Source organism: Schistocerca cancellata, chromosome 9, assembly GCF_023864275.1.
Source record: "Schistocerca cancellata isolate TAMUIC-IGC-003103 chromosome 9, iqSchCanc2.1, whole genome shotgun sequence".
NCBI classification, from domain to species: domain Eukaryota; kingdom Metazoa; phylum Arthropoda; class Insecta; order Orthoptera; family Acrididae; genus Schistocerca; species Schistocerca cancellata.
In genome coordinates, this window is record NC_064634.1 from 114,298,884 (window position 1) to 114,316,567 (window position 17,684).

Below are 17,684 nucleotides of genomic sequence, written 5' to 3' on the forward strand. Positions count from 1 at the left end.
TTCTGGATTTTAGGTGCTTTCTGTGAAATGCCAGATGACACAGTGGTTGGCTTGTGTGACAGCTACACGATTTTATCACGACGCTACTAATGAGTGACAATTTACAATGTTGCTTTTGCGGTGTTTCTGTTTCATATTTGCACAGTTTTTCTGTATTATTCTGGAAAGTAAAACATGTTTTTGTAGTAACTTTTGTGGTATAGCTACAATGAGACAGCCTTTTCCGTAGCACAAAAATACGTTACAGCACTGTAATTTCTTCCTCACAACAATAAGCGTAATAACTAAGATGTCTATACGCAAAGCATTTTACTTTTGTTTATCATGAGGTAAGTACATTGGCTTCTGCAGAACTTAGCTTTCGGAGGAAAATAACTACGACACTTCCACAGAGATTATCTTACAACAAGATGCACATTTAGCGCTACAGGACACGCCTTTCAGTGATTAATTTTGTACTTAAATCATTTATTTTTAAAGATATTTGAAGTACAATGATACAAAGGTTTTCCGTAATACATTTCATTCCATTGTTGTAATCTGTAATACCTGAGGGTATAATTACATTAATCCTCAGGGGGGTACACGCCTACTTTGTGTACCATGTGTTTGGCAAGCACAAGGAGCCCTAGCTAATACGGTATTTGCTTATACAACTTTACACATCGGTACCATATTTCTCTAACACAAATTACACAGCTATCTGATCATTTAACTGAGAGAGACAAACTTTTTTACTACGGCAGTGACAGATGTTTACGTAATTACACCGTTGGATAATTTCACACTTATGAAATTGTGTTTTGTCTGTACTTTGTGAACTGTTCATATTTTTTTGGACCCATTGCGATATTATGAGAGCTTTGAATGATATATTTGGTATGGGATCACGATTTTTAAAGTACGTTTGAGGTAGATGACACTACTGAAATGAGCAGAGAATTTTCTTTAGGTTTTGAAATTATTGCAGAAAGCTACGATGTTTTTGAGATTTGTCTGAGGTGTTATGATGTTATTATTACGACGACGATGTGTATTATGCTGCTGAGGTATGGTTATGATTAATAGGCTGATGCTAATGAGTTATTTGATTATGCTATGTATCTGTTATGATGAAATATTGAAGAAGTGTCGACGAATAAGGTAAGGAATAATGAGTAGTGGTTAGGGACTCTGGTTTGTGAAAAGGATGTTGGACACCAAGAATCGTACTTTAAGAGTTATGAAATGTGTGTAAATGCGTGAATGTATCACAATGCTGGCGAAAATTTTTTGGACACTGTTATATTCATAAGATTTTGTTTCTACACATTTGCAACGCAAATTCTCGACCCGTGAAATTTTTTATATGAGACTGTCACTGTAGCGGAAACTGCTGTCGTAAATATTTCGGTATGAAAGGTAAGTGACCATGACGTAATGCGTTGTGAGCGGCCAGGTGTGCCAGCCGCCTTGAGAAAAAGCCATTAAGATGTGCATTTCAGAGGCACAGGTAGAAAAAAAGAAAGGGGAGGCCATTATCCTCGCTATTGACATTTCCTTGTTGAAAGCATACTGTGGAGCTCGTAATTTATGATATTTACTAAAAGTCCTAATGAAATGATGAGAAACATTTTACATCCATTGTCTTTGTAGTTGAGAGATTGTTCATTTTGTTTAATATCTGGTTTCCAGCTGTGTTGCAACATTAGTTTTATAAAATAAACTTAGATGCATTTGCTAATGTGAACACTTTCTGTCAACAGATCTATTAAATAATTATTTTATGATCCACATTCTTCGAAAAAGGAGCTCTTGGAATGGAAAGACCAATAAGAAGGGACTAATAACAGTAACTGCATACATAATTTTCTTTTTAAGTACTTGGTAATTTTTTGTAGAATTAGTTTTTGTGGTGCACCATTTTAATTACATAGACGTTAAGATGTGAATATACATTTCCCTTGTTTGCATTGTTGTCTTTAGTGTAATATTTTTTCTGCTTGAGCTATGTCATGTTTAGATATAAGTTATTTCATTTGCTGCAGCTGTTTGCCAGGCATAGTGCTACTAAATTTCACTTTGTATTACTCTGTTAAGCCAGTTTACTACTGATTTATTTTTCTTGTTTGCTGCTCATTGCCTTATATTAGTTGTAATATGGTTGCTTACTTTGCCAATTTGAATTTCTTTGTCATTGCTGTTCGTGTTAATTGTTTAGTGCTGCTGCATTGCCTCATCCCTTAGTTTAGATCTGAGCTCAGTAGATTTAAGTTAGCTTAAGAGGGGGTAGCCTATAAGAGAATGAAGTGCGATGAATTTGAAGACATGCACTGAGAGGTTATACGAGAAAAATACAGAAAGCATGCTTGGATAGGATTTTTTTGGTGGAAGCAAAGGTTGAAATAAGATGAAAGATCTATGGAATGAAGTTTTGGGTTGGACTGCAGTATCAAATGTTACACTGAAAACAAACCCTGTCCTTTCCTTTTGGTGTTATCCCACTATGTGTTTGTGTACCCTTGTGTATTTGTTTTCTTCCTGTCTCTGTGTAGTTTCATAGAATTTTTTTTCTTCTAATACTAATCTACATTCACTATGATGAGGAATACTGTTATCCTCAAATATAATTGGCATTAATAATATGTTATTTACCTTGTAAATATGCTTAGACATTATTTATTCTGTTTTGTTTTAATGCTAATGTGTAAAGTGGATGTTTCAATAATTATTCTGATCTTTTATGTATTTACTTATGTCATAATTCCTGTAACACTGATGTATATGTTTATTTCTATTCTGTTGTAAAGCCTGTACTACAAATGTTATCTGTATTGTTATGTTCTTTAATGATGTATTTTGTACCTTTGTTATTGTATTTTTATGTTAAATTGTAATTGACACCAGTTCATCAAATTAAGTAACTTGTAAGTTACATTTCACTGCACACGTTTCTGTTGGTCATAATATATGGACAATATGTGAGAAGTAGGGACTGTTAGTGTTTGCACGTGTGTTAATAATTCAGCAAGGGACTGGATAACAGCATTGCTGGTTCTAAGGACAAAAAAAAATGTTTTGTGAGTGCACAAGTGGTGGTTCATGGACTTGCTATATTTTCCGCAAGACTCTTCAATGGTGATTGTCCTGCTGCACAGTCACAACAGATGGCTGCTGGCAATCTCTACAAGGACTACAGTGGGTCTGCATCTTTGATGACCCAACAATACCATTATTTCTACAACGACTACAGTGGGTCTGCATCTTTGATGACCCAACAATACCATTATTTCTACAAGGACTGCATTGGGTCTGCACCTCTGGTGGCCCACCAATACCATACTATCTACCAGGGCTACACTGGGTCTGCTCTGTGATGACCTACCCACCAATATTCTTCAGAACTTCGAATGACTCTGCTGTGGATTTGCTCCGTTGTGGCCCATTACCTGTCAGCATGTCAAGAGTCAGCACTGTCTTTCTGTTAGAAGGACAACACTACTTCTTCAAGACTGCATGGAAATCCACTACTTCCATGTCCATTGTCTTTTACTACCCAGACTTTGAGAAACGAAACGGCAGTTTTACTGTGATGAATGATCAGGACTGTCTTTATGGACTGTGAGAAAATCTTAGCTTTTGACCAACATTGTATCAATAAGTGTGTGCATTTGATTTCTTTGTTATTGTAATTACGATTATGAAAATTTTTAACAAATATGTATTGCCCAGTGCCCAAAACAATTTGTAAAATTTTTTGTAGGGAGAATGGGGGATATGTAAGTAGGCTGTTTAGGTTCTTATATGTAGGCTGTTTAGGTTCTTATATTGGTAACGCCGCCGCCACGTAGCGCTCTCTGTATGAAAATCACTGGCTGTGCTGTGTGCAGTCTGTGGCTAGTTTGCATTGTTGTCTGCCATTGTAGTGTTGGGCAGCTGGACGTGAACAGCGCGTAGCGTTGCGTAGTTGGAGGTGAGCCGCCAGCAGTGGTGGATGTGGGGAGAGAGATGGTGGAGTTTTGAAATTTGCAATACTGGATGTCACGAACTACTATATATATTATGACTGTTAAGGTAAATACATTGTTTGTTCTCTATTAAAATCTTTCATTTGCTAACTATGCCTATCAGTAGTTAGTGCCTTCAGTAGTTTGAATCTTTTATTTAGCTGGCAGTAGTGGCGCTCGCTGTATTGCAGTAGTTCGAGTAATGAAGATTTTTGTGAGGTAAGTGATTTGTGAAAGGTACAGGTTAATGTTAGTCAGGGCATTCTTTTGTAGGGATTTCTGGAAGTCAGATTGCGTTGCGCTAGAAATATTGTGTCAGTTTAAGCACAGTCTTATATAATTTTTCAAAGGGGACGTTTCAACTTAAGGAACACACAAGCACATTGTAAGTGAACATAACAACATCGCAGTTAGCAACTACGCAGGTTGAATGGTACAAACAAATGTAGATGTGAAAAATTTTCAAATTACGATATCTCGTAAACGACTCGCACTAGAATCATGCAACAAGCACCATAACATTTTAATTTAACCTATTTTTAATCTATTAATATCAATAGACATTGTGACATTTAGATAAGTGCATGTTTGTACAAAAATACACTTTCTATGTGTTATTACAGTCTTTTGTCTGGATAACAATACGAGCCCTAACTACCAATCTATTCCGTGAAAACCGCACATCAATAGCATTTTCCATTCCACCAATATTTGCGGTGCAAGTTTTAGATGATTCACCCTGTAGAACTTTGAAAACGAATGAATCACTCATACTAGCTCTGTACTTTTTGTTCACGTTTCCTTGAAATAAGGTACGTCACTCACCTGCAAAAAAAGTTGGGTAACCTATTCACGGTTCATATATAACGTGAAGGCTAAAAAGTAAGTAAGTGAAACTGACTGAAAACATTAATATACCTGACGCAAATGTTAGACATTTGTGTCGGTCGGCTGTCACACATTGAGTGCAAGTGCTCAAACCCTGCGAGTGACTGAAAACATTCATGTAGCTGACATGGCTGCAGAGACTAGTTTCATTCGGTTGTTTAATGTGACTGAAAAAACAGACTAAATGTAAAAACAATCGACTGCGCAGTCCGTTGTTAAAACCAATCTGTTGTCCCGTCGCTAGGGGCAGACTGACAGCATTGAATGGGTATATTACACGTATTGGTAAACAATTAACGGTAACAATGACTTCACTAGATAAGATTTTAGTTATGTTATGTTAACCGAGGACCTAGAAACGATGGAGAGGCTCCGTCCCACCCCGCAGCCGCAGACGACTACCGCAGACCACTTCACCCCTCCGCCACCCCACACTGAACCCAGGGTTATTGTGCGGTTCGGCCCCCGGTGGACACCCCCCAGGGAACGTCACACACCAGACGAGTGTAGCCCCTATGTTTGCGTAGTAGAGTAATGGTGGTGTATGCGTACGTGGATAACTTGTTTGCGCAGCAATCGCCGACATAGTGTAGCTGAGGTGGAATAAGGGGAAACAGCCCGCATTTGCCGAGGCAGATGGAAAACCGCCTAAAAACCATCCACAGACTGGCCGGCTCACCGGACCTCGACACAAATCCGCCGGGCAGATTCGTGCCGGGGATCAGGCGCTCCTTCCCGCCCGGAAAGCCGTTCGTTAGACCGCACGGCCAACCGGGCGGGCAACTTTTAGTTACTCGCTTTAAAAAGCTCACTGGTAGCTTCGTAGTTCTGCAGTTGGTGCCAAGCCGAGTGACGCCGTATCACGGCTGATACGGGAGTGGCGTTGTACGCTCCTATTAAAATTCTGGTGGCATCTTTTTCAATACGACGCCAACTAAGATTGTCCGAACAGCTACTGCCGCTGCTGGTAAATTTGGTAAGGTCTTACGGGACCAAACTGCTGAAGTCATCGGTCCCTAGATGTCGCTGCCATTTCGGTTATGGCATTAAAAGTGAACCAAGAATCAAATGATAGGACAAAGCATAAATTTTGGATTTGGCAGTCGACTTTGCACAGATATATCATACGGCTATCAAATACGCTTATAAAGACATATAACAGTCGTAAATGATGCTTAATTACTGAAGCAGTTTTGAATAACAAATGTAAATTTCGAGTACGACAGAAAGGAATTTAAAACATGTTACGTCACCTAGGCCTTCCTGCTCGATCATGTCAGACTTCATTGAAATTTTATGTGAACATTGACACATTTCCCCAATGAGCACTGGTGAAGTTTACCGTTCGAGATACTTTATTGTCATTTGTAAGACTGCATGCGGGACTTTGCGCAGAGCGACCGTGAATTTCTGGCACTTTGAGCTGTTATATCCCGTGTAATATTTTGTTGAAAGAAATTATATTTGGTCACCTTGTGTAACTTTATGCGTTCGCTTAAGAATAATGATTAAAATAATTGTACGAGTGATATTCAGCCAGAAATATGTAGGCAAATACGACCGAAAAACTCTGCGTTCGAAGAAATGTCAAAGTTTGGTTCGTTATTTATCGAGGGCTAAACGTGTGACGAACTGAAACTTGGCATATCGTAAACTAAAGATACAAGGTTCTTAAATATAAAGTTTCATTTAAGTACCACTTTCCAATAGTGAATAAATTAAGTGCAAAGGTGAAGATTTTGTAAAAAGGTGAAAAATGAGGTATCTTCAAACCGATTTAGCAAAAAACTGTCTTGTACAAAACTCTGGGCTTATTAGAAAGACAATGGTTTGAACCGAAAACCACAGTGTACTGATTAGCCAATGCGGGCTAAAACTGCTACATAATTTGAATCAAAAATGGGGATCGAAAATGGCGGCACGAAAAAAATGTAAACTTCGGATTCTTATATCTGGTTGCGTAAACGCATACCGAACATGACACTTAATACGCAACAGTTCGGTAGCACAAGGATGTGGAATATAAAATTTCATTCACCTACTATTTTCTATTGAACTACAAATTCTTAAAAAAGATGATTTTTTGATACGGTGAAACTATGGTACAAGTGACAATTCTTTTACAAATACAGTTTCCTATTACAGCTTCAAAATCAGCCTCATTCGAAACAGCGTGTTTTGAGACCTCCCCCAGAGCAGTGGGTTTAATATACAACATTGATTAACAATGCTACATAAATTGAGGCAAAGCAGCCGGAAAAATTGCGCTGCGAAAAGTTTAACTTTGGCGTCTTATATCTCCTTGATTAAAGGTATGATAAACATGATAAACGTGAAACCTTGGACACAAAAACTTAGCAACAAAAGCTTTTCTAGTATAAAATATCATTCACTTATTCATTTACAAATTCCCAAGATATCATTTCAAACTTTATTTCCGTAAAAATTACAAAAATGGATTATATACAATTTATTTTTATAAAATTTGTTTTCTATAACTGATTTCAAACTAATCACAGTCGGAAAGCGCATGTTTTGAAGCATCCATAAAAATCAAGTTTAATTTTCCAATATGTGCTAACAGTACCTGAATATGACGGCCAAATTTGAGGAAATGTACTTCGGCAACAGGTTACATTGCAGCAACCTGTTGTCCGTGTTTCTTTGCATGTGATTTCTATTTTTAAATTAACAAATAATATCTCACTATGCTCCATGGTTACATAGTCACTATCAGTTCAAGAACATGAAAGGGCAACCTCATGGCCATAGGGGTCACGCAATACCAGCCACAGTTAGGTTTCTGCGTTCATATTCCCAAGCCTGTAACATGATTTCTTAATTTGCAGTCTACAGTGTTGTGGTGGTAATTATTTGCTTAAAAAGCCATTTTATAAGTACCTTATCTCTAATTCTCAAATATGTAGGAGTATCTCACACGGGTGGAAAGCAAAAAGGAAAATCAATTTTGATTTTAAACCTCTCAACATTGTAGTTTACAATTTTCGAACTTTTTGAGCCACGTTGTACAGTTCATTTACTGGAAATAGATACTGTCGGCCAGATGATGATATTGAAGGAAAAGAGAGAGTAGAAATGAGGCGTTGTTCTGGTACCCCACAAGCACCTGTCATTTGGGCCACCAGAATGAATGGGCCGGGTCTTGAAGTGGTATAAATTTTATCAGAGCATAATTTTATTCCGTTGATATGTCAGTAACATTGCCGATCCACCATTTGTTATCAAACATACAGCCAACGTAACGGCCAAGCAACAACTCCGTCCATTTCAGATTTAGCTTGACTGGGCTAGATATTCTGGCAATAAAATTTACTGTCAAGTCAAGTGGTACAAACTGATTACGTTCTCTCGTACCACCAACCATGCTACTTCCTCGCCATCTTCTTTCTTGAAACTTTTTTCTTTCTTAGATTTCTTGTTTTGGAGCATACATATATGGTATACGTGATGAAGTGTACATTTTGGTCGCAAAAGTTGAAAAGAACTTTTGGCGTCAATATTCCATTTGTTGACGGCCTTTGTTGGCTTGCCTGAGTAACCAATCGCTGGGATGCGCCAACAATCCCATCACACGGTTTTCCGTGGCTGGTACCAAAAATGTTCCATTCCTTATCAATGTTGAAATCGATTTTATGGATACACACATTGACAAAATCCTTATAACTTTTATATCGTGCAACTGAAACGTGACTGAAATAATATATTTTAGTGATCTTTGTTTGAGTCTACAAGAAATCAATGCATTTTCGCATTAACACATGTTGCAACTGATCTGAAATAATGCAACAACGAACAGTTTGCAACATGACCTCTTTCACATAATAAACTACAACAGGATGTAATGTAGCTACCGAATTATCCCAATGAAATCCCTGAGCAGCATCTAGAACAACAAAACAATAGCCGGCCGCTGTGGCCGAGCGGTTCTTGGCGCTTCAGTCCGGAACCGCGCTGCTGCTACGGTCGCAGGTTCGAATCCTGCCTCGGGCATGGATGTGTGTGATGTCCTAGGGTTAGTTAGGTTTAAGTAGTTCTAAGTTCTAGGGGGCTGATGACCTCAGATGTTAAGTCCCATAGTGCTTACAGCCATTTTTGTAATTAACTTAGTTCATTTTAAACTGATGTCTTGAGGCGGTAAACTGTGCGTGGTCTTGGTAAGTGAAATAGTGTCTCTACGTCCACATTTGTAAGCAGCATCTCAGACACCAAATGAGAACCGACTGGCTAAAGCAAGATCACGGAATCGGAAAAAAGAGCCGGAATTCTATAGCTGACTCTTTCATAAGTACACCATACAAAAATTTCGTGTCCGCAGCTCACGGTCTAGTGACTTAGAGTTGCTGCCTCTGGATCATGGGGTCCCAAGATCTCGGGCGGGTTGGGGATTTTCTCTGCCCGGGGACGGGGTGTTTGTGTCTACTCATCATTTCATCATCATCATCATCATCATCATCATCATTCGTGATAGTGGTTAGATTGGACTGTGTAAAAAAAATTGGACTGTGTAAAAATTGGGACTTTGTACGTGCGCTGATCACCGCGCAGTTGAGCGCCCCACAAACCAAACACCATCACCCTCGGAAGATGTCACGCTAATACCGTGTAGCACCATCTGTAGCCATGATAACAGGCTCCGTTCGGCAAGGAAGAGAGTCCACATGTATCTGAAGGCGAAGTCATTCACTGATGAACATACCCCGTGAAGCTACCAATTATGAGAATACTGACTGCTAAGTCCCATGCCGCTGCTTCAAACAGTGCTAAGCATTTTCTGTGGGTTTACGGTCGGGTGATTTAGCGGGCAAGACGTTGAGATGTGATAAAGTGGTTGAGTGATCGTCAAACCAGGGATATACCGTAGCCCTGTGAAAACAGCTGCTGCGTTCGTAGGAGACAGGAGTGATCAAACATTCTCATCATGAAGAAGTGGGATAACAAAAAAATCAGCGAAGTGCGAGGAGGACTCATACACCGAGGGTTCTGAACAAAACTAACTGTCTATACAGGTATTTCATCAGTCATGTGAATCGAGAATCTCGAAGATTTTTGCCTATTATCGATATCTATACTGACAAGATATCGGTACCAGGAAATCCAAGACTTTATAGAGAACTATTCCAAGATAAGTTTCGGATTTTTACCCTTAATTGAACCATGAAGCCTTGCTTCTTTCTGCATTTCATGATACTAGGACAACGGGAAGTACCCTATAGATTTCGTAGAATGGATTTGCGAGAATCAGTACGTATGACATAAACGGCCATATGCTTTGATTACATTGACTTAGGAGTTAAATTTTTTTACACCGTCAAGGGACTAGCGACCATACTATGAGACAAATGTCAACTTGATGTGTCTAGCTGTTGCTGAAAAAAAAAGGCTCTTAACAGACGGACAGAAAGACAGTGGGGCAACATGAGACACACAAAAAAAAAAAAAAAAAAAAATCATGTGTCATAAGCACAAATTAAGAATTTTTAGAATTTTCTTCTTCACTTGTACTGTGAAACCTTCCTTCCTGCCAAATTACATGAATTTAAGTTTACGGAAAATAACCTATAGGTTTTGATGAGTGAGTTTGCGAGTGTCAAAACTTATAATAGAAACGGCCGTACCTTTTGATTGCTTTCACTCAGAAGCATAAATACACTACTGGCCATTAAAATTGCAACACCACGAAGATGACGTGCTACAGACGCGAAATTTAACCGACAGGAAGAAGTTGCTGTGATATGCAAATGATTAGCTTTTCAGAGCATTCACACAAGGTTGGCGCCGGTGGCGACACCTACAACGTGCTGACATGAGGAAAGTTTCCATCCGATTTCTCATACACAAACAGCAATTGACCGGCGTTGCCTGGTGAAACGTTGTTGTGGTGCCTCGTGTAAGGAGGAGAAATGCGTACCTTCACGTTTCCGACTTTGATAAAGGTCGGATTGTAGCCTATCGCCACATTGCTGTTCGCGTTGGTCGAGATCCAATGATTGTTAGCAGAATATTGAATCGGTGGGTTCAGGAGGGTAATACGGAACGCCGTGCTTGATCTCAACGGCCTCGAATCACTAGCAGCCGAGATGACAGGCATCTTATCCGCATGGCTGTAACGGATCTGCCGGCCGCGGTGGTCTAGCGGTTCTAGGCACGCAGTCCGGAACCGCGCGACTGCTACGGTCGCAGGTTCGAATCCTGCTTCGGGCATGGATGTGTGTGATGTCCTTAGGTTAGTTAGGTTTACGTAGTTCTAAGTTCTAGGTGACTGATGATCTCAGAAATTAAGTCGCATAGTGCTCAGAGCCATTTGAACCAAGCCAAAAAACCTGAAGGTAGTGTAAACGTATGTTTGCACCACAGTCTCAACTCCACTGTGTCTATAAGATAAGATATTGGCGTTTCATTTCAGTTTGTAACTAGTGTTGTTACAGGAGAACCAGAGATTTTAGAAGAAAGTCTAATGATTTTTTCGAGGGGAGGTGGAAGGGGGGGGGGGAGGGGAACAACATAGTAATAATTTACTGCAAATGGTGTTACATCCTTTTACCAGTACCTTAGAACCATTTTTGCTTCAATCCTGTAAAAATACTACAGTACTAGCCAATAAAATTGCTACACCAAGAAGAAATGCAGATGATGAAAGGGTATTCATTGGACAAATATATTATACTAGAACTGACATGTGATTACATTTTCACGCAATTTGGGTGCATAGATCCTGAGAAATCAGTACCCAGAACAACCACCTATGGCCGTAATAACGGCCTTCATGCGCCTGGGCATTGAGTCAAACAAAGCTTGGATGGCTTGTACAGGTACAGCTGTCTATGCAGCAGCTTCAACACGATACCACAGTTCATCAAGGGTAGTGACTGGCGTATTGTGACGAGACAGTTGCTCGGCCACCATTGACCACACGTTTTCAGTTGGTGAGAGATCTGGAGAATGTGCTGGCCAGGGCAGCAGTCGAACATTTTCTGTATCCAGAAAGGCCCGTACAGGACCTGCAACATGCGGTCGTGCATTATCCTGCTGAAATGTAGGGTTTCGCAGGGATCGAATGAAGGGTAGAGCCACGGGTCGTAACACATCTGAAATGTAACGTCCACTGTTCAAAGTGCCGTCAATGCGAACAAGAGGTGACCGAGACGTGTAACCAATGGCACCTCGTACCATCGCCGGGTGATACGCCAGTATGGCGATGACTAATACACGCTTCCAATGTGCGTTCACCGCTATGTCGCCAAACACGGATGCGACCATCGTGATACTGTCAACAGAACCTGGATTCATTCGGAAAAATGACGTTTTGCCATTCGTGCACCCAGGTTCGTCGTTGAGTACACCATCGCAGGCGCTCCTGTGTGTGATGCAGCGTCAAGGGTAACCGCAGCCACGGTCTCCGAGCTGATAGTCCATGCTGCTGCAAACGTCGTCGAACTGTTCGTGCAGATGGTTGTTGACTCAGGGATCGAGACGTGGCTGCACGATCCGTTACAGCCTTGCGGATAAGATGCCTGTCATTTCGACTGCTAGTGATTTGAGGCCGTTGGGATCCAGCACTGCGTTCCGTATTACCCTCCTGAACCCACCGATTCGATATTGTGCTAACAGTCATTGGATCTCGACCAACTCGAGCAGCAATGTGGCAATACGATAAACCGCAATCGCGATAGGCTACAATCCGACCTTTATCAAAGTCGCAAACGTGATGGTACGCATTTCTCCTCCTTACACGAGGCATCACAACAACGTTTCACCAGACAACGCCGGTCAAATGCTGGTTGTGTATGAGAAATCGGTTGGAAACTTTCCTGATGTCAGCACGTTGTAGGTGTCACCACCGGCGCCAGCCTTCTGTGAATGCTCTGAAAAGCTAATCATTTGCATATCACAGCATCTTCTTCCTGTCGGTTAAGTTTCGCGGTTGTAGCACGTCATCTTCGTGGTGTAGCAATTTTAATGACCACTAGTGTAGTTTAGAAGGCGACTGCGTATCAGGCAGGGCCAGCCGCTTCTGCTTCCCGCCCCGTAGCAGCGCACTGCGACGCTCACCTGGCGACCATGTGGAGTCCGTCGGGCGGCAGGTGGTTGAGGCAAAGCAAGTGATCGTAGCCTGCGGTCGTCCGGCCGTGTTGCTTGTGCAGCCGCTTTGGTGCCCGGAAGTCCAGCGCCGTCTTGCTCACCAGTCGTATCTCTCCTGTTCATGTGGGTTTCTGTCGGCACCTGCCCAGCTACAACACTCCTGTACACCTATCTCGACAAGTTAATGGAAATTCGTGGAAGGGGCAATGTGTAAAATAAGAAAAAGGCAACCGCCCACGTATAGCGGAATGATGCGTGTAGCACAGAAACACGTAACAGGAAAAGCATTCGCATAAGCTTCCCAGCACTAGCTCTTTTTCTAGCTGGAGTACACACATTCACGCATACAAGCACGCAGACACCAAGCGCAGCCGGCCGCTATGGCCGAGCAGTTCTAGGCGCTTCAGTTTGGAACCGCGCTGCTGCTACGGTCGCAGGTTCGAATCCTGCCTCGAGCATGGATGGGTGTGATATCCTTAGGTTAGTTAGGTTTAAGTAGTTCTAAGTTCTAGGGGGCTGGTGACCTCAGATGTTAAGTCCCATAGTGCTTAGAGCCATTTGAACACCATGCGCACATTCCCGTGGCCCCGGCCCGACGGACTCCACGGTAGCGCCAGTTGAACCTCGCGCTAAGGGACAGGCAAAGTGTTGCTGCAAGGCAAGAGCGCTCAAAGGAAGGGACTAAAATGGGTGCTCCATCTCAACACAAGAATAACCACGCGAGTGTGTGTTAGGTGGCTTTGTGGTTGTGTGTGTGAATGTGTGTAATTTTTCTAGAAAAAGAGCTCGTGATCGAAAGCTGATTTGAACGCTGTTTTCTGTGACTTGTTTCTATGCTCCACGCAACGAGCGGCGATACTTACACACGGACCTCACGAAATCATCCTCTTAGGCTTTCTTCATGTTCTTAGGATTTGAAGCTTAGTACCCAGACAAAAGTAGTATGAGGTAATAAAAAAAAACTCGGAAAATTCGTCTTTGAATATTTGAAGGTTTCCCATCGCTGTTAACTACGAGGGTTGCCCAGAATTTAATGCACCGCATTTTTTCTCAACAATTCTTTATTGAACATAATGAGAATTACACACACGAAGGAATGGTGTTTTACCTACACACCCTATTTTTCGCATAATCTCCATCCCGTTCTATGGCCTTCCTCCAGCGCGAAACAAGGGCGTGTATGCCTTGTCTGTACCAATCCTTGTCCTGGTGATGGAGCTAGTGCTTCGTCCTCAAAATGTCTTCCACGAATAGCATCGTTTAGTGGCCCAAACAAGTGAAAGTCCGAGGGGGCTAGGTCAGGGCTGTCAGGTGTGACAGTCGTGGATGGTCTCCCCGACCGCTGCTAATCGTGGAGCTCCACCGAACCGTTTTTGGATGACCTCACCCTCCGTGCCCAGCGAGTAACTGTACGTCTGTCGACGGCAGATGCTCAATAAACTTTGCACATGCGCTTGTGAATAGTGTCCACAGTTTCTTATTCTTCTTGTGACGTACGTCACCTACAGACGCCATTTTGAAACTGTCCTGTGCTGCGTTATCTATCGGGAGTGACGGAAACTTGGCGCCCTCGCTCAGGAGACTTCAGATAACACTTGCGTAACGTTTGGCATTCGTAGCGTTGTTTTCGGCTGAGAAAAAAATGCAATGCATTACTTTCTGGGCAACACTCATATAAAGCATTTCTTCTAACATGTTAACATACTTTAGCGTTAGCTAATCATGTAGGGTAAAAGTCTAAAAATGATAAAGTCACTGGTACGAATCTCGATGATGGTAAGTTTTTATCCCGGCGGAGGTTCGAGTCCTCCCTCAGGCATGGGTGTGTGTGTTTGTCCTTAGGATAAGCTTAGGGACTGATGACCTTAGCAGTTAAGTCCCATAAGATTTTACACACATTTGAACATTTTTTAAACGTTTTTATCACTTTTATTCAAATTCCATAGTTACTAACCAAAAGAAATGTCACTTAGCAAATACGGAATCAAATTTTGTAGTAAAAATAGCGCGCTTCTGCTTTTAATTAGTAATCGAATGAACAAAATAAAAATGCGATAAACTATGACAAACTGCCTATTGGCTTCTGTCCCGTGTTCTTCGCCCGAAGTTCGTCTGATGATTTTACTGGCGTTCCGCCAGCACGAGTAGCTGGCATTGTCAAAGCTTCACCCTCCACTGCTGGTGGTGAACTGGAGCCGAGCTCGCTGCCGCAGACTATATGTACCTGGTGCGTCAACGTCCGAGAGCTTCTCCGTGATCATTTCCCGTGCGGTTCTCCTCTTACTACCTGAGTGGGCCGTTCGCTGCAGCACGGGAAGCCAGGATCCTTTTACCTTAAGGCTTTCTTCTTTCTTGTTGAGGCTGTTCCCGTGTTTTTGTTCTCTGAACAAGCGAGAATAGATCGTGCTGGCGAAACGTCAGTAAAATCATCAGACGAACGTCGGCCGGAGAAATCGTGACAGAAACCAACAGGCAGTTTGTCAACAAATTACCACGAAAGCCTTAACAATTTTGTTTGATAAACTATGTTAAGTTCCGTATTGTGAAACGAAATACACTTCTCCGCAGAATCTATGGACAGGATGGATAAAGTAAAATACTAACTACCAAGTGGATACGAATGAAAGTGTTGAAGGATGTTGCGAAAGATCTCTAAGTCACGCACAGTAAGCTGGACGTCACACCCCGGAACATAAGGCAGTTCATTCATTAATTTCCGTGTCCGGTGAGAATTTCCAGAAGGTAGCAACTCCGATGGCCTTGTAGTTTCCCTCGAACAGGTCCTGTGTTGTGCAGGGTTGTTCCAGTTGAGGTCAAATTAGCAGGTGGGCCGGGTCTTGTGTTGTTCTGCACTCGCGGGATGTTTCTCCAACAGCTGGAAGAATGCCCCATTTTCGCATGTTGGTCTTGCAAAGAGGAACGCCCACCCTAAGACGATTGAGCGATCTCCAAATAGGGTAGAGCAAGTCATTTCCTGGAGCTAGCTCTTGCTTTACAGTGATATCAGGTGGTAGCTTGCTCTTTCACCTGGTGTTGCGGTCAAACTCTGGTGTTCCCTCTAGTGGTTGAGTCCTGGGGATGAAGCTCGTTCTCGACTTCAGTCGACGGACTACAGCCTGATGACCGTGCAGTGGATGTCGGGGATCATAAGTTTGCTTATCCCTCTCTACATCAGCAGCAACAGCCCTTCTAATAGTCGGGGGAGCTATTCCAACAATAGGGTAGATTTTATCGACTGGAGTTGGCTTCATACATCCCGACAAGATTCGGACGGTCTCATTGATTGCAATATCAACCTGTTTGGTGTGAGTGGATGCGCTCCACACAGGTGAAGCATACTCTGCAGCGGATACACACAAAGCAAGGGCCGAAATTCTCAGGACGGGAGGACTTCCTCCCCAGGCGGTGGATGTGACCTTCCTCAAGATGTTATTCTGTGAAATAACTTTCAGCCAGGTGTTATGGCAATGTTTCTTGAAGGACAGAGTTCGGTCAAGGGTAACATCCAGATATACTGGTGCCTGACAGTGCTCCAGTCGTTTGCCTTGCCATGTAACGTCCAGTTCCCGCCGAGCTTCTCTATTCTTCAAGTGAAATGCGCACACCTGAGTCTTGTTGGGATTTGGCTTAATATGATTGGATTTGCAGTAGGAGCCTAGCGTATCTAGCGCAGAAGTCAACTTTCCCTCTACTTCTTCAAACGTCTTTCCTTGAGCAGCCACTGCAACATCGCCAGCATAGATGAAAAGCAGGGAATTTTTCGTTGTGGGCTGGTCATTAGTGTAAACATTGAAAAACACAGGGATGACCACACTGCCTTGAGGTAAGCCATTGTTTTGTACGCGCCATCTGCTCTTCTTACCATGGAGAGAGACTTGGAATCTTCAGTTCTGTAGGAGAGTACCAATAAGGGATGTTAGTTGGTAATCCTTGGTGAGTTGGTAAATTTTCCCCAGCAACTTCCTGTCTTATGCAGCTGTTTGGTCGACAAAGGCAACTCCTGTTATCTTACCCTGTTTCAAACCATCTTCGACGTGTTGAGTGAGGTTCAGTATCTGACTGCAGTACGACTTTCCAGGTCGAAAGCCAGCTTGTTGAGGAATGAAGGAATGGGAAAAGACAGTGTGTGGCGATCAGCGAACAGTTACGGTGCACTATGATGGTGTTCATCATTTAACATATCCCAGAGACAAGATCTGGATGACCTCACATGGATGAGAATCATCGGGAAACTGGAAAATTGACGAAGTATGACGTGTGTAGCTCAGAAGCTACGTATTGCTCACTGTATTTCTTCAAGCGGATTGTGAGCATTACGAGTCATAGGCGATGCTGTCCGGAAGAGAAGATGTGGTCGCCCACATTCAGCTGCAGCAACGGATGACTGCTACATTGTGCAACAGGCAAGAAGCGCCCCAAGTCAATCAGCGGGTACAATTGCAACGATGTATAACAGTGGCACGGCGACTGCATGGGGGTGGACTCTTTGCCTGACGACCAGTACGTTGTGTTCTGCTGACATACGTACATCTACATCTACATTTATACTCCGCAAGCCACCCAACGGTGTGTGGCAGAGGGCACTTTACGTGCCACTGTCATTACCTCCCTTTTCTGTTCCAGTCGCGTATGGTTCGCGGGAAGAACGTCTGCCGGAAAGCCTCCGTGCGCGCTCGAATCTCTCTAATTTTACATTCGTGGTCTCCTCGG

General features: G+C 42.4%; 1 protein-coding gene across 1 annotated transcript in view; it reads right to left on the bottom strand.

Annotated features, from left to right (window-relative positions):
- Positions 1-17,684, bottom strand: part of LOC126101217 (galactose mutarotase-like) — a 71,097-nt gene that overhangs the window by 30,277 nt on the left and 23,136 nt on the right. Inside the window, exon 4 of the mRNA XM_049911909.1 lies at positions 12,945-13,089. Within this exon, the coding sequence (XP_049767866.1) occupies positions 12,945-13,089 (145 nt within the window). The remainder of the gene's footprint in view (positions 1-12,944; positions 13,090-17,684) is intronic.